We start from the raw sequence: 21,542 nt of genomic DNA, 5'->3' as shown, positions 1-21,542 counted from the left end.
TGAGGAAATGATCAGACCATGACAAGGGTTGAATAGAAATATCCCCTAAATCTAGATCATTCATCCACTGCCCAGAGACAAAAATTAGGTCGAGCATGTGTCCCCTATTATGGGTGGGGTCTTGAATTAACTGAGTTAGGTCCATAGCCATCATGGAAGCCATGAACTCCCGAGCTGATTCGGATGTCTCGCCAATGGAAGGCAGATTGAAATCCCCCAGGATCATAAACCTGGGGAAATCAACCGTCAATCCAGTTTATACATCCAGCAGCTCCGGCAGGGCCGATGAAACGTAGCAGGGAGACAGGTATGTAACAAAAAGGCCCAACGGAACTCCAAGGCTCCATTTCACAAAAAGGGACTGACACCCGCCTATCTGAGGCACAGAATTTATTTTTATACCATCTTTGTTATTTTTGTAAATAACCGAAGGTGGTAAACATGTTTGTTCCTCTTCTTATTTTCCTTACACCAATAATCCTGTGAAATGTGAGTTGGGCTGACAAATCCAAAGCCACCCATTCAGTTTTTATGCTTCAGGCAGGACTAGAACTTCAGTCTCTAGCTTGATGCCTTAACCACTAGACCAAACTATCTCTAGATGTCTATTTTATGGCCATTTCACTGCCAGCAAATATATATTTATTCTATTATGCTTTTTGATCTTTAACTGTATGTGGGCTACCATGGACCTTTGTAATCATTCATAAACTTACTTTTTAGTTTTTATTATTAACAGTTGTTTATTTTTGAATATCTCTAGCTGTTTTTATGTTGCAATTATGCAATATTTTGGATAGAATGATAGCTGGTTGATTCAACTGAAAATGCGAAAGGTGGAATCTAAAATATATTATCTGTATTGAACTATGGAACATTTATTCTTTCTCTCTGGCTTTGCCATATATTGTGCATGTTTTAGCCTTTGTTGCTGTCACTTCCCTCGCTGGTATATTTTGCCTCTAATTCGTGAGCTGTTAATATGTTGTTGTGTTACTGCCTAAGAATAGTGTTAACAGAATGTTAAATGGCTTTCTCCTTTTCTCCTGTTAATCACAGCAAGTATGATTATTAATTAAGTGCCTAGAGTGTAGATTGGTGGAATATCTTGACAAGGCTAAGGAGTTTACACTTACAGTACACCTGCAACACAAACCACTTCTTCAAATCCTTGCCAGGCTTCCCGTAAAGGGTTTTTAACACATGCTTTAACAACTTCATCTTATTTTCCATTACTGTAAATTGAGCAACACACACATTTCCAGATGTGCTTATTTATTTGCTATTTATTACAGTTTATCTAATCCCCAGAAAAAAAAAGTTGAAACTGTACACCTGTTCCCCACTTCCTTATATTCACAACAGTGTGTGTGAGCGCAGAAAACAAAAAGAGAAACTGCTCCATGGTCTGGTAATTTGTACCCTGTTCTTCTGGTTACAACCATTACACTACTGCTATATCAACCACAAATAAGGGTGTTTCCTACTTCCTTTATGCATGCTTAGAATATGTCTAGAATTGAGTCTTCAGAATGCTGACGAAGACTGCATGCTTTTGCTAGTCCTCACAGCAGATCTAAAGTTTTCAAAGGGAATTTTATTCCATTTTTAGAGTGTATAATTTTCTATTCCTTGAAATCACTATAAAATTTAATACAGATAAAAACGAGTAGAATTGAACAACATGACAGAATTTGAAATTGAATTATTATGTACAGATGATGAACATATGATTACTAAAATGTATAAACTTCTGTTGAGATTTGAAATGGAAGAACAGGTCAAAACGTACATGGTAAAATGGGCCACAATTAATGGATCAATGTTAGAGGACTGAAATTCACATTGTGACTAAAAGGACTGACATTCACATTGTGTTAAAAGAGAGAATTTTTATAAAACGATGTAACATTGGTACCATATAAATTATTTAAGATATATAAAGATGCTTGAAAATGTGTAAAATATGAAGAGACATTACTGTGCATACTGGACATGCAATTTAAAAAAATGGATACAAAAACACACATGATGCAAATAATTTTAAAGCTCAATATTCAGATGAAAACAATTGTTTTAATTGGATTTATGAATAGTCAATTAAAAAGACTTAAGGGATATTGGTTTTATATATGGTAATTGCAGTGAGACTATTGTATATTCTGTTTTTCTCCAAAAAGAAGGGTGGGTTTTATTTTCTTTTGACCCCCCCCCCCCCAAAAAAAAAGAAGGCTAGGCCTTCTTTTTGGAGGGTTCTAATTATTTACTCATCTCGCAGTAGTGACACCAACAGTCTTGCCTAGCAGAAGGCTGCTGCTAGCCCACCTCTTCTGCGGTTGCTTGCCGCCACTCACAGACATTGTGTGAGTGGCGGAAGGCATCTGAAGGCAAATCAGAGGCCTGGGTGATGTGGTGGCAAGTGGCCGCAGAAGAAGGCGAAGCAAGTGTCGGGGTGTTCAAGGCCTGGTAAGTAGGGCAGCTCCACCCCCCCCCCCATCCCCACCCTAGCTTATTTTTTACTTGTGTGCCTTGCCCCACCCCCTGCACCCTGGGGTGGGCGGGGTCTTAATTAGGACTAATTTTATAGGTGGTGCTTAATTTGATCACATGCGCTCAAACATGTGATAGGGCTTCTTTTCAAGGTGGGTCATCTTTTTGGACAAACACGGTTCCAAAACCGAAAGTCATCAAAATATCCAGTGGAGTAGATTGTGAAAATGATGGAATCTGCAGAAATGCCACATCTAACTGTGTTTTATATGCCCCATTGTACGCCGCCCCGAGTCCTACTTGGAAAGGGAGCGGCTAATAAATTCAAACTTATTATTATTATTATTAACCTTTTTGATCAGGAATAAAGCAATAAGTACTTTTATTAAGAACTGGAAAACTCATATGGACATTTTGGTAAAAATGGGAAAAATGAATTGGCGATTGATGGTTTCAGGCATATAATATTTATTCAAACAACATAAAGTTAAATTATGGAATTCAGTTTCTCAAGATATGATAGCAACTTGAAAAGCTTTTAAGAGAAGATTAGACAAATTCATAGAGATTGAAGTATATGTCATGCTAAACATTATTGTGCATATCGGAAAAGGTATGTCTCTGAACTCTGGAAATATAAAGAGATGGTGCTACTGCTGTTATGTCCTGCTAAAGTATTTTTAATGGGTCCTTTTCTTGTCTTCTAAGGAAGACAGTGTTGATGACCATTTAATGTGAATGTTCAATCTACTAAACTGCCTTTGTCTTGATCGTAAGCACCTAAATGTCTACTTTATCTCGGGATCACCTTATCATTTTTTGCAGGAAAAAAAATGTAAACCTGAATTACTTGATGAATTATTGAGCATGAACATAATATTTCAGGATTGGTTTCCTAACAGGGTAAATATTTGTTGAGTGTTTAAGTTTTCAGCTGAGGTGATGTTAATTGTGTAGCCATAGCAGATTGTTTTCTCAAGTGCTGATCAAACACATGAAAACCTTTCAGTAAAGCAGACAGATATTACTGAAACTCACTCTTATTGCCATGTTCTTTTGGTCTCTTCACTTGTAGGTGGCTGATGGCACAGCATGCCTTTGTTCCTAAAACCTGAATTGAGCATCCAGTAGTTACTGGTTTCAGCATTTGTTTTCCAAGAGATGTCTGCAACCAGAGGAAATGGAGAGCAGTGGCAATCTTTGGAGTCTGTGGGGATTAGCCGTAAGGAGCTGGCTCTTGCAGAAGCCTTGCAGATGGAGTATGATGCCTTGTCCCGCCTGAGGCAAGACAAGGAGGAGAACCAGGCAAAGCAGAACACCGATCAACCTCTAATTTCTTGGGATGATCCCATTCTGGATTACAACATACCTGCTGTAAGGAATGACTGCCATAATATTAAGGTCATGCGAGGCCTCTCTGGCTCAGATTCAACCCTCAACTATAATGCACTCTCTGGCCAAGAAGTTTCAAGAGCTTTGGGGACCAATAACACTACCTCATCCAGATTGGTGCCTGAAGCAGAAAGTCAACCTTGGTTGAAGAATCCTCTGTCTAGTGACTATTTGTACATCTTTGATAGCACAGAGAGAGACTTCCTCAATGATCCCCTCAATAGTGCACCCTGCCAGCACAGCAATGGTGGTAAGTCACCCAAGAAGCTTTCTCCTCCCCCACTGCCACCTCGCATTACCATCTGGAATACTTCTGAAGCAAATCAAGCTTCCCTCAAAGGACCCCAACCCAATAATATCAACATGTTCTCCTCATCTCACGAGAGAGCTGATGGAAAATTGCTAGGTCGAAGAATCTCAGAGGAAGACCAATATAGCACAGTAGACTATGATGGCATCAATGATGCTATCACTCGACTCAACCTCAAGTCCACTTATGATACTGAACTTCTGAGAGAAGCCACTTGGAGTTGGAAGGAAGGCAGAAGCATTTTTGAGAAAGAAAGCAGTGGGAAGCCAGTTGCTCGCAGCAAAACCATGCCTCCTCAAGTCCCTCCCAGGACTTATGTCTCCAGAAGTGGTGGATGGAAGAATGCGGCTCTCAACAAGAACCGGAGGATATCAGCAGATCCAGTAAGACAATTTGATGTAAACAAAAAGGTGGATGTTTAGTCCTTCTGCCAGAACATGGTTGAGAGCATAATATAACCTTCTTAATGTTTTATATATCTATGCTTTAAATTAAGTATGAATATTCTGGGTCAGAAGATTCCTAAACTTTGCCCCCTCAAAATTAAGGCGATAAGAGCTCTGTAAATTCAATTTAGTTCGATTCTTCTTTTTTAGAAGTAATAAAAGCAATATTATTTAAAACTATTTTTAAAAGTTCAGTCATTGGCTTCAGAAAATACAATTTGATAGTGGGCAGCCTTCTATATATACCTTTAACAATGTAAGAGAGTGAATATTTGTCAGCAGGCAGAATCAGTTAACCCCTTTTTTTCCTGTATCACTGGCCTTTTTTTGTTCTCTGATTCATAGCAAATGAAAATTTTCCATGGTGAAAGGTGTCAAATATAATGTATTGCTTGGCCCCTTTGCATTTCTAGTCTTCTAAATCAGTCCATAGAGTTGTATTACATATGACTCATAATTTATAGTATTTCTGCACCAATTCTTAGAATATGAACAAAATATCTGTTCCAATAAATCAGCCAAGCCAACTGCAATTCTAGCTAATATAGTATCATAATTTGGCAAGCTATGATGTATAACTGAAAATAGACAAAATTTATCATGTAGATCCATACAAGGTAGTTCACCAGGATCAGAGGTGGTATTCAGTCAGTTCGGACCGGTTCACCTGAACCAATAGTGGAAATCGAGGATTTCGATTTCCCGCCCACTTGCCCCAGCTCTGCGCAATCCTATTTAGGCACGTTTTCAAGCTGTGCACATACATACAAGCTGTGAGCGATGAAAGTGCATGTGCGGAAGACCGATCATATGCGTGGACGGGACGCATGTGAGCGAAGTGAGCACGCGCTCTGATATTTGCGAACCGGTAAGAAAAGTAAGTGAATACCACCCCTGACCAGGACCCGACTGAAATAACAATTTAACGTCCTTATTCTAGTCAAAATATTGGCTCTGGAATTAACTTCCCACTTGTATTTTTGGCTGCACCAAAGCTTGATATAATATGTCAGTGATCTTAACTGTTTGCCTGGGAAGGGAAGGACTATATGTCAGTGAAGCTATTTATACTGCATGATCCATAGAGTAACAGTCTGAGGAAAGGCAGTGTCCAGTTAAAACGGCATCAAAAAAGGAGTCTGTCTGGCTGTTAGAGCTACTGTTTCCAAAATTATAGAATATTCATGTTTAAAAAGCTTGATATTTTATAAATAGTATCTTCTTAAATTGCTATTAGCACACAATATTGTGTACAATATACACCAGCCTTTTCTTTTCATTAATTTTAATAAGTATGTTACAGCAGCATTCTGAGGAATAGGGGAAAAAATTCTTTAGCCCTGAGTCATGGGGAGTAATTTTGCTAGTTTATCTGGGATTGTGAGTGGACAGTGTCATATTTTTGCAAATAAGAACAAATGAGAAATACCTCTGAAACATAAAGGATATAAATACAAACAACTTCTCTGAGCCTTTGGGAATTGACTTTCTGTGCATCTAAAAATGGCAGAAGCTTTCAAAGATCATGTAAGTAATTCTCTAATTTTGATGTGCCAGAAAGTAATTGCAGTAGAACATTAAGACTGTTTAAGTGAGTGTCTGTTGCGTTCTGTGCCCACCTCCCCACATTTCTCTGTCTATTTAATGGGTTAATTGCTCTGACAGTAGGTCTTTTGTTTGCTTTGAAGAAGTGAATGGAAGCATTGGGCCCATGTGTGCAGTCCATTTGGTTGAGCTTGGCATTCAAAATGTTTCTATCCCTACTTCTGTCTCATCCAACTGTGACATTTGGGAAAGAGGAACAAAATGAAACATTTTGAGAATCCTGCTTTAACCATTTTTCTACTTGGCTGGGCTTTTAGTTACAGTATTATGAGGTTTGGGAAGGGTTTATTTTTTTAGTTTAAAAGTTATATAGTATGCTGTGTCCCACCACTTACATACCATGTTTCCCCCAAAATAAGACAGGGTCTTATTTTTTCTTTTGACCACCGAAATAAGCACCTGGCTTTATTTTGGGGGAGGTCTTATTATTTTTGAGGTGCAGGAGGCGGCGAGCGTGGTCACCTCATGGCTGCTACTGTGTTGCAATATTTTTGGGGAGGGCTTATTTTAGCGCACCCACTCAAAAGTGTGATTGGGCTTATTATGGAGGTCTTATTTTCAGGAAAATAGGGTATCCAGCAGGAGTCTGAAAATGCAAGGGTATAAATTACCTATGCTGGATATCATGTGCAATCTTTATTTAATCTATAAAAATCTATAAAAATAATCTATAAAAATAATTGTGATATATTTATTCAGAAATAATTACGGGCTAAAGAACAGAACAATTCTCAACCAGCCTATCTGAAAGATAATTTTGAGCTGAAATGAAAAGCCTTATACCATGTGGAGTAATAGTAAAATCTTATTTCTGCAATAGTCATTATTGAAAAATACAAAACAGTGCACTTACAATTCATTACAAATGTAAGCCTTCTACATCTTCAGTTTTGCTACAGATATATACCGTATTTTTCAGAGTATAAGACACACCTTTTTCCTTCAAAAAAGCATTTTTTGCCTCCCAAAACCCCGCCCCTTCACTCAAATGGCCATGCATGGCCTTTAGGAGGCTTCCAGAGTGCTGCTGGGGACTGGGGAAGGCAGAAATGAGCAAAAAACGAGCCGTTTTTTGTTCAATTTTGCCCTCCCCCCCCACAGGAGTACTCTACAAGCCTCCTAAAGGCTATTCATGCCCATTGTTTGAGGAAAAAATAGGCCAGTTTTCACGAAAAATGGGCCGTTTTGGGGGGGTTTCAGAGTGCAAAAACTTTTTTAAAAAATTTGCTTCTTCAAAATCTTGGTGCGTGTTATACTCCGGTACGTTTTATATTCCAAAAAATCTAGTAAGTTTGGCTGAGTGACTTTGGGCCAGTCACTCTCCCAATCCACTCACATAGTTATTGTTTTGGGGAAAATAGGATGAGGAAGGAGTACTAAGTATGTTTTCTGCCTTCAGCTATTTATAAAAATAATAAAGGCTGGATAAAAAAATAATAATAATAAAGCCTAAAGTCAAGTCATATACTGACTAGACATTGGACATAGTAGTTCTCTGGTCTTCACAATCTCTAAGCCAGGAAAAAAAGTGGCAGAAACGTTTATAGCTTAATAAGACCTTTGTTAACTTAGAGGGAAATAACTGTATTTATGTTATGTATAAAATGAAGTCAAGAGTTGCTCCCACCACATTCCTTAGTATATCTTTAACTGCTTTATAAAATAAATGAGGAATATATTCAAAATATTAATTCATTGATGCTTCATTTATTTCATTTATTTCTCCCCACTCCCTATCCACGTTTGGTATCAGGGCACTTCGCAGCATTATCCCGTGTCCAACGGTTATGAGCTATTTGAGGTGTCTGAGGAGAAAGATGAAGAGGTTGCTGCATTCTGTCATATGCTTGATGTGTGAGTACCAGTCTAGGATAAGAAATAATCCATCAGAGTGCCTTTCCTTGGCTTTCCTCTGCCTAAAATTTCTTCTGCAAATTATGTTTGTGTGTGATTTTCTTTGTTCATGTAACCAATGGCCTAACCATGTGGACCAATTTATTGCTTAATTCTTGATGCTCAGGAAAAAAATGCTCTTGGTCTAAAGATTATGTTGCATTGTGTTTAAGTGACAGCTTCACTGAGCTGTGTCTTAACTTGCAAGTGATTGGATGAACCTAGGAAAGATTGTGATTCCTACCACAGTCAACTAGGACTGATAGAGGAGAGAAGGCATTTCTCCATCCTTTTTAAATCAGGGAACTAAAGAGTGTCACAGTGAGTTATCATAATAGTTCAATCCAGTGCAGCTTCATTTTGTGGTTTTATTCTATAGGAGACACTGTTTTCAGAAGGAAGTCAAGCCAATAGACACTTGTTCCACCTGCATGAAAATGTTTCTGTTTTGCCATCCATTTGCAAAATGTAATCCTTTTCTCTCTCTCCATTGTTTTTCTCATCCTTTTTCAGCATGTTTAAAACTAACACCTAATCTAGATTAGCACCAACAGAGTCTACATAAGCACTCACCAGTGGTGGTGCTGTCTGCGGATCCTCAACTGAAAATTTGTGGAAATAGGAATATTGTCTCAATACTTTGAGTCAAATCATAATTTCACTGTTTAAGGACTAACCCATTTCCAGGCATTCATGTGATTCCATTGTGCATTGGAAATGTATGGTGCATTTAGATTGGAATCTCAGACTGGGTATTAACACAAATATAGTATCTTAGAAAAGATAAAAATGAACAAATGTGAAAACCCAATTTAGCAAAGTTTTAACATCATGGCTTGAATTAAAAATGTGGAACAAATGAGAAAATTAAATCTTAAGATGAAGAGAAGAAAAAAACACAAAAGCCTATCAGCATGGCATATAATTATAGTAATTATAGTAATGTATATACTAATTGTACCCATTTTGTCTTGTCCACAGATTGAGATCTGGCTATAGTACCAAGGATTACTCCCTCACAGGTTATGTCTGGAGCACTGTCAATCTCGGCCCTGAACATCTTGGCCATGGGGTTAGCTTGAAGGTGACCGTAGTTTATGATAGCCTACAAGAACCTCTCACATTCACTTGTGACTGTAAGTTTTTGGCTTCTCCTAGGAATTTTCTTCATTCTGTGTCAGTAGTGATGATGACTGTATGTATCATGAATCATAGCCTTGACCATGCTTCAACAGATTTGTATTTACAGTATCTACGTATATCATTCTTTGATTTAATGAAGCCAAGACTTATGCAGTTACTTTGGATTGTTCTGGTTAAACTAAAAAAAATATGTCAGATTATTTTTATTAATTACAAAATCTCTGCATATTAAAATATACTTCACTTATTGATTATACTATTACAGTATTTAATTTGAAATTGCTGAGGATATAATTTTATAATAGATATTTTCCTTTTCAATAACCCAAAATCTATCTAATGTTTTATAAGTTATTAGTGGGCTTTCTTAATTCATTCATTTGGAGTTTTTGGCCTGATAGCATTATAGGGCTACATGGAGAGACACCTACTCTGATTCTTGCACATATAGTTCATTTGAACACATTTTTTAATTGGGAGGATATGTAGTTGGATGAATCTCTAGTTTAGTCTTACACTGATACTTTTCCCCCTTTTAACTCAATACACTAATTAGCCATTCTCTGAATGTGAAGAACCATGTTTTCCAATAAAGCCAATTTTAATGGAGTGGTCCTTTTTTCTACTTGAAAGGGGATTCTTTGTTCTTTTTTTTTGATGATCCATATATTTCAGACTTTTCTAGGACAATAATTTTCATCTTTTAAAGGCAAGAATATGAACTGAAATTATCTGATGCAATGGGATCCATTTCATAATGTAAATGTGTTTTATTTTCTTCCTGAATTTCTCAGGATATTTTTATCCTGCAGACATATTAGTTATGATTCATGCCTTATCTTCTGGGAACACTGTTTTTTTCCCCAGCAGGAAAGTGTTGTTAGGACCCATGTCAAACCAATATTTCCAGCTTTCAGATAAGAAGTGGCAAATTTAAACTAATTTAGAATACATATAAATTCTTATAAATTGGACAGATTTGACTATTCAGTATTTCTTGCCTCATCAAATTAACCCTCTCCCTCTTTTCTTTTATTGTTTTTAGAAAAAATAATGTCATCTAACTGCTGAAATCTGTTTTTTTTAAAGTCTGGAACCTTTTGTAGATCCCAATTTATACTTTGAAGATTTATGCCAGGTTCTTCCAAGCTGCTGCTATTTAGATGTAATGAATTATAACTATTCATCATTTATTTCCTGTTGCCCACACCATGGGTATCTATGATTATAACTTCTGTAAATACACTCCGGAATATCTGAAACATTCTAGAATATCTCTACAAAATACTACATGCAAATTATTTGTTGTTATTCTACTTTTTAGAATTTATGATTATTATTTTTTTGTTACTTGGATACTGTGGTCTTTTAACTGCATTCATGACTCCACTGAAAAGAATATAAAATAAATGTAGGTAGTATCTTTACTACATCAGTTGGAAGGAATAGATGATTTGTTGCCTTGGTAAATTGTAGCATCTAGTGATCTTGGTTGATCTAAACAATTAAGCCGAGTTAGTCCCGATAAGCATTTGGGTTGAGAGCCACCTGGAAATTCCAAGCTGTTGGTTAGAAGAACAACAACAGGAAACTATTTCCATAATATTGTCAAGAACCATGGATAAATAACCATGGCTGAATCATGGACAAATTACTTTATCTTTTTATATGTTTTATTGGCATCAACTTGCATTCCCGTGATTAAAATGGCATGAATCCTTCATTAATGTCCAAAGAAATGAATCTACTGAAACAATTATGCTTGATAGGTATGAAGAATTCCATGGCTTTTTTGCCTTGGAAATCAATGCTGACTACTCTTTCCTTTCTTCCCTCTTGCCCATCCTTGCAGGTTCCTCCACAGTGGACTTACTCATTTACCAGACCTTGTGTTACACTCACGATGAATTGTGTGACATTGATGTGGATGATTTTGTTCTCAAAATATGTGGTGTAGAAGAATTCCTCCAAAAGTGAGTGGGTAATATAAAAACTTAGGTTGTAATGTGGAATCTGGTTTTGAATAGATATATAAAATATTCTCATCTGCCCTATTGTTTTCATTTCTGTTTTGCCTTCATTGTCATTTTTATCCTTTATCCTTGTGAGCAGTAAAGAATTACATGACTAGGATTGCCACTTTAATTGTTTTAGTAATTCTGATTTCCATACTAATTGCTTATGGTGTCTTTTAAAATCATCCACCAATAGTAATAGTACTAATAGTAATGGGGACAGGTTTTATATGACTATGCAAGTGGTCCTTGACATACAATCACAAATGGGACTGGAATCTTGGTCATAGAGCAAAGCAGTCATTAAGCAAGATATCATGTGACTGCTTCACTTGAGACTGCAATCCTGGCACTCCCTTTTTCAATTGGACAGTGTCCCAGATGAGGAATATGGGGTGTCTCAGGAGGGGGGAAACTCTAGGAGACCTTATGGAGGCCATGTGGGAATCTCTCTCCACTCAAAAGCTGAAAATCTTCCCTGCCAAAATCCAGGATTTTCAGCTCCTGAGTAGAGAGATACTTGCATGGGCTGTGCCAGGCCTTCAGTGCCTCCTCCACCCACCCACTTTGAGGCAGTCCTTACCATAACCACCCTACCTCTCTGCTCAGGAGCTGAACACTCTGCTTGGATTTTGGCTCTCCATCACCTCTGGCAACTGCCTTAAAGAGCTGCCTGCTGGAAGTTTTCAGCTCTGTGCCTTTTTGGATTACTGAAATCGAAGCAGGCAAGGAGATGAAATCCTTTGGCACACAATTTATTCAGCCTGCATCCAAAAATGAAAGGGAGTTAGAAAGTGGTGGCAGCTTGAAAGCTTTGCTGCAGCTTTCCCATTGATCTTCTGTAGAAACCAGCAGAGAAGAATGTAAAGGGCAATCACAGAGTGCTTGGCAGCTGGTTATAAATGTGAACAGGTTCCCAAATGACAATCACATGGCTGAAGGGGGTGGGGATGCAACATTCTGTGACAGTGGGGAAGTACTTTACAGGTCATAAAGCACCATTTCCTAGGGCCCATTTTTAATTCAAACTGTTGTTAAGTGAATGGTCATAAATTGAGGACTATCTAGTCTGCGTGTGCTTACATATTTCTTAAGTTACTTAGCAGAAGCTTACAAAATCATGTGTTAGACTTCTGAAGATTAAAAGTTCTGCACATATTCTAGAAAAGCTAGAATTTGAATTTGTTTAAAAAAAACAGACCAGTGTTTCCATGCTATTAATCCAAATTACACAGCTTCCATGTTAAATACTCCTGGAATATTCTGGAAACACTATTTTAGTATCTGTAGAGTTTTAGTGAAGATATTTTAAGTTTGCATTTCGTAAAATGATTTGGTCTTCAAGAGATATTAGTTGGTTTTGGAAAATGCAATTAATGCTCTGTTTATGAAATGCAAGCTTAGTAGAGAGCTATTTCAAGAGATGCTGTGACAGCACTGATGCTTAAACACATTAATGTATGAGTCAAATAAGTTGCTTGGGGGAAAAAATCACCTTCAGGTTGTACTTTAAAATTTGACCAACTATAATATGGGGGATGTCTATGGAGATTCTTATCCAGGTCATGGTTGTTCCAAAGGTGCTTTTTCCAAAAGGCAACTGGACTTTCTTGTAATATGTGGGAAATCTATAAAATTTTCTTTGCAATTAAATAATTATAGCTTAAAACTGGGCCTATCCTAATTTTTTTTTGTACATGTGTGTTTATTCCAAATAATGTACCCATTAGAAAGAAATACTCTGAGGCAGGCAAGTTCCTTAAAGAACAGTTTATTGAAAACATCATATTGGCACAACTGGTAAAAGTCGACTCTAAAGTTCTCGTGGCTTTTATCTAATTAAAAAATAAAAGTTTCCCCTTTCCCCCAAGTTACTAGTCACGCTGTCCAATCCAGTTGTTGGCTGGTTGCTTGGTTACTTCACTCCTCCTCTAGTCAGCCACCTGTGCGAACGTCCTTGGTTACCAGAGGAAAGCTTTATTGTTTTGGCTACAAAAACCTGTCTAACTACCCCCCCCCCCACCTGCCCTCTGTTGTGTGGCAACCATGAAGCCTCCAAGGTGACCTTAGCCAAGTTCACTTCAAGGTTGACAACATGTCCATTGACAAGGATTTTTGTTGTTAGTTGCAAAGTCATGTCCAACCCATCATGACGTTCCTCCAGGCCTTCCTGTCCTCTACCATCCTCTGGAGTGCATTTAAGCTCATGCCTACTGCTTTGGTGATTCCATCCATCCACCTCATTCTCAGTCTTCCCATTCTTCTTTTGCCCTCAAGCTTTCCCAGCATTAGGTTCTTCTCCAGTAAGCCCTTCCTTCCCATTAGGTAGCCAAAGTATTTGAGTTTCATCTTCAGGATCTGGTCTTCTAAAAAGTAGTCAAGGTTGATCTCTTCTAGGACTGACCAGTTTATTTATTTATTTATTTATTTAAACTTATTAGTCGCCCCCTCTCCCCACAGGGACTCGGGGCGACGTACACAAGCAACAATCAGCACAGTGTCATACAGAGGAGGTAAAAAATAAATAGATAAATTACAATACTCAAAAAAGTTAAAACCCCAATAACATTAAAAGTGTAAAAACTAAAATTAACAATTAAAAATGACCAAGGGGTGGAAAAGTTGTCAAGTTATGCCAGGCCGGCTAGCCGAAACAGGTGGGTCTTCAGTTTACTGCGGAAGGAGCGGAGATCGGTTGTTGTCCTAATGTCTGGGGGGAGTTGTCCTAATGTCTGGGGGAAGGACCTACTCCTGGGCACTGCCCTCTGACAGTCTCTAGAGGACGGCACCCGGAGGAGACCCTCTCTGTGTGAGTGAATGGGCCGCAGGGATGTATGGGGCAGGACACGATCCCGCAGGTAACTAGGCCCTATGCCATGCAGCGCTTTGAAGATGGTGACTAACACCTTGAAGCGCACCCGGTAGGCCACAGGAAGCCAGTGCAGCTCGCGCAGGAGAGGTGTTATATGGGAGAACCTCAATCTCCCCATAATTACCCACGCGGCTGCATTCTGGACCAACTGCAGTCTCCGGGTGCACCTCAAGGGGAGCCCCATGTAGAGAGCATTACAGTAGTCCAGACGAGACGTCACCAGCGCATGAGTGACTGTGCGCAAGGCCTCCTGGTCCAAAAGGGGTCGCAATTGGCGCACCAGGCGAACCTGGTGGAACGTCCCCCTCGCCACGGCTGCCACATGATCTTCCATAGCCAGCCGGGCATCCAGGAGGACGCCCAAATTGCGTGCCCGTTCCACCGGGGCTAATTGTTCATCCCCGATGGCCAGCGATGGAATGTGCTGGTTGTACCGGGGAGCCGGAAGCCACAGCCACTCTGTCTTGGAGGGGTTGAGCCTGAGCCTGTTGTCACCCATCCAGACCCGCACGGCTTCCAGACAACGGGACATCACTTCGACGGCCTCATTGGGGTGGTTCGGGGTGGAAATATACAGCTGAGTGTCATCAGCGTACAGATGGTATCCCACCCCGAAACCACGGATGATCTCGCCCAGCGGTTTCATATATGTGTTGAACAGGAGAGGTGAGAGGATCGACCCCTGTGGGACCCCACAAGTCAGGGGCCTCGGGGTCGACCTCTGCTCCCCTGTCAACACACATTGCGTCCAGCCAGAGAGGCAGGAGCGGAACCACCGCAGTACGGTGCCTCCGATCCCCAACCCCTCCAGACGGCGCAATAGGATACCATGGTCGATGGTATCGAAAGCCGCCGAGAGGTCTAATAGGACAAGGATGGAGGAACAACCCCCATCCTTTGCCCTCCAGAGATCATCCACCAACGCGACCAAGGCCGTCTCCATGCTGTGACCGGGCCGGAAGCCGGACTGGCGCGGGTCTAGATAATTCTCTTCCTCCAGGTGACGCGGGAACTGCTGAGCCACCACACTCTCAACAACCTTCGCTAAAAAAGGAAGGTTGGAGACAGGACGATAATTTGCTAGCTCCATTGGGTCCAGGGAAGGCTTCTTGAGCAGGGGTCTCACCACCGCCTCTTTCAAGGCGGTTGGTAACAGGCCCTCACCCAACGAAGCGTTCACCAGTCCCAGTAGCCAGCCTCGTGAACCCTCCCAGGAAGCCAGTACCAACCAGGAGGGACACGGGTCCAATAAACATGTGGTGGCTCACAGTCGCCCGCGCAACCTGTCCAAATCTTCGGTGACAACAGGGTCAAACTCCTCCCAGCGTGGAAGCTCAAGACTAGCCTCGGACGCCCCCTCTGGAGTACTGGAGTGGGTCCACCCCCTCCGGATCTGATCAATTTTATCCTGCAGGTATTCCCCAAACTCCTCTGCCCTGCCCTGCAATGGGGGATCCCGCTGCCCCTGCGACAGCAGGGAGCGGGTCACCCAAAACAGGGTGGCAGGGCGGTTCTCTGCGGACGCTATAAGGGTGGCACAATATTGACGTTTGGCCACCCTTATTGCCACAAAGTAGGTCCTTAAGTAGGCTCTTACCTGTGTTCGATCGGATTCGGAGCGGGAGGATCTCCACTTGTTCTCTAGGCGTCTCCTGTGGCGTTTCATCGCCCTTAGCTCCCCGTTAAACCAGGGGGCCCGGGTCGATCGTTGCCATCGGAGAGGCCGCAAAGGCGCAACCCGGTCCAAGGCTCCGGCGGCCGCACTGTTCCATGCGGCTACCAGGTCCTCTGCCCGGGAGCGGGACAGGTCTGCAGGAGGTGGCCCAAACTCTGCCTGGAACCTATCTGGTTCCATCAGCCGCCTGGGGCGGAACCATCTGGGACAATCCGGTTCCGCCTCCCCGCGGCGGGGAGTAGCGCCAGGGAAGTCCAGTTGGAGAAGTGAGTGATCTGACCATGACAGGGGCGTGATGACTAAATTCCCTCTTCCCAGATCACTCGTCCACTGGTCGGAGACAAACACAAGATCCAGTATGTGGCCTCTTTCGTGTGTGGGGTCCCGAACTACTTGAGTCAGATCCATGGCTGTCATGGAAGCCATGAATTCCCGGGCTGCCTCGGATGCCTCTCCCGTCGACGGCAGATTGAAATCCCCCATCACTAATAGCTTGGGGGTCTCAACCGCCATCTCCGCGATCAGCTCGAGGAGTCCGGGCAGGGCCGTTGATGTATGGCGGGGAGCCAGGTATACTATCAACAGACCCAACTGTCTCCCTGGGCCCCATTTCACGCCCAGAGACTCACAACCAGATGTCTGCGACACAGTGAATTCTCTCGGAGCCAAGTCTTCCCGGATGATTATTGCTACCCCACCGCCCCTACCCTGGGCCCGTGGCTGATGGAACACCCGGTAACCTGGAGGGCACATTTCCCCGAGGGGCAACCCCCCCTACGGGCCCAACCAGGTTTCCGTTATTCCTGCGAGGTCCGGCTGCCCCTCTGAGATCAAGTCCCTGATGAGGGGGGCCTTGTTAACCACGGACCTCGCATTACATAACATCAGCCTAAGGCCCAGGCTCTGCCGATCCTGTCCACCTAGACTGTGAGGGTTGGTACAAGCGACCGGGCGTGTCCAACAGCCCCGGTCTCCCAACCGACCATATGTTCTTCTGGTGTCCTCGCGCCCGCCCCTCCCTACGACCGTCGCTATCGGAATCCCCCTTATAGGAATGCTGTATCCTCTCACCTCCCCCACTCCGCTCCCCTCCGTCCTGATCCCACCTGTTGACCTGGCTGTTTCCTTACCCCCAGGTTGAATAACCCTCCCCCCCTCCCTAGAACCCCTTAAAAATTTTAAAAAACATTTTGCTAAAAACCCCCTAATCCCCCGCTTCCTCCATCTTGCCATCCAAGGGACTCACAGGAATTTTCTCCAGCACCATAGTTTAAAGGCCTAAATTCTTTGGCACTTGGCCTTTCTTATGGTCCAACTTTCACAGCCATACATTGCAACTGGGAAAACCATAGCCTTGACGATACGCACTTTTGTTGTCAGGTGATGTCTCTGCTTTTTAGTTTGCTGTCTAGATTTCTCATAGCTTTCCTCCCCAGGAGCAAGCGTCTTTTAATTTCTTGGCTGCAGTCCCTATCTGCAGTGATCTTGGAGCCCAAGAAAATAAAATCTGTCACTACCTCCATTTCTTCCCCATCTATTTGCCAGGAATTGAGAGGGCTGGATGCCATGATCTTAGTTTTCTTAATGTTGAGTTTCAAGCCAACTTTTGCATTTCTCCTTCTTCACTTGCATCAAGAGGCTCTTTAGTTCCTCTTCACTTTCTGCCATTAGAGTGGTATCATCTACATATCTGAGGTTGTTGATATTTCTCCCGGCAATTTTAATTCCTACTTTTGATTCCTCTAGCCCTGCCTTTCTCGTGATGTGCTCTGCATATAAGTTAAATAGGCAGGGTGATAGTATACAGCCTTGCCGGACTCCTTTCCCAATTTTGAACCAATCAGTGGTTCCGTGTCCAATTCTCACCGCATATAGGTTTTTCAAGAAACAAATAGGATGGTCTGGTACTCCTATCTCTTTAAGAACGTGCCACAATTTGTTGTGATCCACACAATCAAAGGCTTCTGCCAATGAAGCAGAAGTAGATTTTTTTTGGAACTCCATAGCTTTCTCCATGATTCAGGATATGTTGGCAATTTGTTGGCAAGTAGTTAACAAGAATAGTCAAGGGATAGTTAATGATGCTGAAGAGGTATAAGCTGAGAACTACTCAAATCTTTTTTTTTCTAGTTTCCTGGTTTTATTTCTAACATATTTTGATTGATAAATTGGATTGATAAAATCAAAAGGAGGCATGGATATCTCCTTTTACATTTTGTTTTTGAACAACAAAGATCACTTCTCTTTTTCATTTCATTGGAATTATGTCATTTTTAAACAGATGGAATAATGAAAAGGCGATGTGTTTTCAAGAGAAAATCAATAAACATCCTGATTGGTGAACAGTCAGCTAACTAGGAGCTAGTATTCCAAATACTCAGTAGACCATTTGAAGTGATCTTCAGTCCTTCTTGACCATGGTGTGCTGTATTTCCAACCAGACAAATTACTCATTTATACACTGAGACATTTAGAGTAACCTTGTAGTTTTAAACTTAAGAGCTTGTGGTCCAGTTACAGCGGCTGAGTATGCAACCTGGCAAAAGCAAACTGATTATTACGGACACCAGCTTATTAAGGAATGGTCTTTAAAACCACAGAGGTCTTAGCAGAGAACCATTCAATACGTCAGAGAGATGGAAAGCATATGCATTAAAAAGAAACAAACCTCCCAAATTCTGCAATTGTGGGTAACTCTGACCATTGTTTAAATGCATTCTTGTGGAAGTCTGCAACCATCAGCATGACTCAAACTACAGCCTGGTTTTCTCTTCATTGGTGAAAGGCAGTAAGTGGATGCATGCACATATGTATGTCTAAATGGCTCAGAGATTCTCAATCTATCTCTTTCGGAATCACTTGGTGCATTAACACCTTTTAATTTGCATTTTGAGTATTGGAAATACCTCATAACTGCTATCAATACTAAAGCTTCTTGTAAAATGAATCGAAAGAGCCAATGTAGAGGAATGGAAGAGTGTCCTGGACTTTAAGCCAAAGGAATAATAATAACTCTCCCAATTATTTCTTACTAGGATTTTAAAATACTATTTTTACATGGTAGAGATGTAATAAACTATAAGCGAGGGGGAAAATATTTCCTTTTATGTAACATCACTTAATTAAAAACAGAAGCAAGAGATTTGCATCAGAAGAAGAAAAAAATGACACTGCCAACCTAGAACCCACAGGCGCCTCTTGTTTTGTTTTGATTCTCCTTCCAGCAAAATCTGGCACTGTATTTAGGGAAAGGAAAAGCCCTTTTTTTATTATTGGAATCCATATCATAAAGGAGGGCAAGAAACAAAGCTGCTTTCACCAACATGTGTCTTCCAGATGTGTTGAAACTACGCTTCCCAGAATTCCCAGTCAGCTTCTGCTTTATTGGCTGAGAATGGTAGGATTTGTGGTCCCATCATTTTAGGAAGGCAATAGTTGGGGGAAACTGCTGTAAAGTATACTTGGCTGTGGCAAAAGTCATTAGATGACAATGAATTAGACTGAGACTAAAGAGATTAGCTTAAGTCCAAATCTCTGTTTACAGTAGTTCTCGGATCACATATAAAATGCCTGTCTGATGATAGCATTGCTCCCTTACTGTTCTTTCTCAGATGTTTATTTTATTCTTTCCCTTCTTGCAAATTTGGAACTCTAATTCATTTTTCCTAGAGTAGCCTTTTTCAGTTTGATGTTTTGCGCAATGCTGGATTTACAAACCCCATCTCCCAGTCAGCATGGGCAATAATCATGCTGTTTAGAATAATGGAAAATGCACTTCAGTGAAGCAGAGTACCAGATTATGGAGAAGTGGCTTAAATGACCTTTTTAAATTCCATTTTGTTGAAACTGTTTGTTTTACTCAGATATGCAAGTAATGTTGAGATGTATCCATCACCAATGGCAATTTGAACAGTGAATTTTGCTTTCTATTTTACAAATGGCAATGTACAAACCATTACTCACTTGTTACATTGTGATTTTCTTATAAGAGGGTTGATACTTTCTCCTCTGCTTAATGCGAAGGAAACTGCTGTCTATTGTGCTTGTGTACAAGGACAGCTTTGTTAGTCTGCAGGGAAGGTATCCTTCTGTCTTTCTTTTCTGCCTAAACACCACCTCACAGAATCCTTCCCATGCGTGTTTCCTTATGCCTCTGTCAAAAAAGAAAAAAAAACACTGCAGCTTTTGCATTTGAAGACTAAACCATGTCAGCTATAGACTGCTATTTATTGTCCCTGTTTTGAAAGTCGAGCACATTAATCTGTGCTTTGTGGGTGTTCCTTGAATACTAATAAATGTACAAATGCTCAGTGGTTTTTTTAGGGAGATTAAACAATCAGTCAAAGCTCAAATGTGTGTATAGCCTGTAAAAGCTGCTCCTATACCGCTGTGTGTGCTTGTGTGCCCGTGCACATTGAAATGAACTGTCTTGCCCCTTCTCTGCCCTGCCCCACATCCGCCTCCTTGGCAGGACACTGAGTGCCGGATGAAGAGAGCAGGAGTTCCTTGTTGCCCTTCCATCCACATGGAAATAGCTTTGATGAGCTGGTGTGCAAATGCCCTGGTCTATTAACCATGCCCCAAATGAGCCTTAGAAAACCTGTTTTTTTTTCCCCTAAACTCTTTCTCTAGAATGTTTTGCTTAGCTTTAATTTTGTTCTCACTGCCTAATATAACCTGGAGAAGGATTAGCAAAACTGAGAGTAGATAACAGCAATGGTTCACATGTCTTTCACCCTAATGCTGTTTTGACCTGCTTAGATGAGAGTTGCAACTGTAGTGATAATCAGCCCTATGATGTGGGTCAACCCATTGTTTATTTATGTATTGCAACATTTCTATCTTGCCTTAGTCAAATGATTTTAGGGATTAACATTGTATGCTTAAAGAACCCACAGTAGGAGTAAGATCAGCATAAAATGAAAAGAAAATAATGATAAAATAGCAGCTTAGTAATAAAAGAGGTCAAAAATACCCACTGAAATGGTTCAGTGTACTTAAAATGCTCTCCATAACAGTTCTATTTTCAGCATCTTTCTCAATGCAATCAGGAGGGAGGCAGCTTGGTCTCCACAGGCAACTGTTCCATAAGACCAGTTACTGGTACTACAAAGCTGGCCCAACTCCTTTTCTCTCCTAAAAGTAGGACATAAGAGTAGTTTCTCCCTATAGGACCTGATAGGCTGGATTGACACTCCTTGGTCCAAGTGGTCATATGGATACCTAGGGCCCAAGCCATAAATATTTTTATATGGCCCATTAAATTAAGCCTAGACGATACAGTGCCTGTAGCAAAGGGACATCCACAGTCCGGTTCCAGTTAGCACAAGGACAATATGCATGGTAATAAAGGCATGAGTTTTTGTTAGATGATGTTCTTGTGCCTTGCAAGGCTGCAGTTAATGTACCAACCGAAAGTCACAGTTCCTACTGGTTGCACTAGAGCCATGAATCCAGAAGGATCCTGGATCTTTCATGAATTCATGAAAGTCATGAATTCGCTCTGTCAAGAGTAATTTCTGCCCGCTCTGTCAAGAGTAATTTCTGCCTGCTCCAACACTTACGTTGATGGAAGACCTTAGTAGACAAATAGTGCCTCTTGTGTGGGAACTCAGCTTCAGTCAGGTCTGTCTCATCCAGATCCTGGTGGATTCAATCATCCAACAATCTTCTCTATAACCTAAGGGCAAAATAAATTTAG

The 21,542-nt window shown here is 41.0% G+C and overlaps 1 protein-coding gene across 2 annotated transcripts in view; it reads left to right on the top strand.

Moving 5' to 3' along the window:
* PIK3C2B (phosphatidylinositol-4-phosphate 3-kinase catalytic subunit type 2 beta) overlaps positions 1 to 21,542 on the top strand; it is a 124,813-nt gene that overhangs the window by 26,392 nt on the left and 76,879 nt on the right. Inside the window, exons 2-5 of one of the 2 annotated variants that reach the window (XM_081947805.1) lie at positions 3,566 to 4,575; positions 7,997 to 8,097; positions 9,118 to 9,272; positions 11,132 to 11,252. In XM_081947805.1, coding sequence (XP_081803931.1) covers positions 3,652 to 4,575; positions 7,997 to 8,097; positions 9,118 to 9,272; positions 11,132 to 11,252 — 1,301 coding nt within the window. In that variant the 5' untranslated portion in view covers positions 3,566 to 3,651. Of the gene's footprint in view, positions 1 to 3,565; positions 4,576 to 6,020; positions 6,166 to 7,996; positions 8,098 to 9,117; positions 9,273 to 11,131; positions 11,253 to 21,542 lie in introns of those variants that run through there. The other variant, XM_081947806.1, reaches the window with a different exon arrangement.

Source organism: Natrix helvetica (genome assembly GCF_964273705.1).
Source record: "Natrix helvetica genome assembly, chromosome: 3".
In the NCBI taxonomy this organism is placed as follows: domain Eukaryota; kingdom Metazoa; phylum Chordata; class Lepidosauria; order Squamata; family Natricidae; genus Natrix; species Natrix helvetica.
Note: the sequence above shows the minus strand (reverse complement) of the source record. Positions and strands in the feature narration are given on the sequence as shown.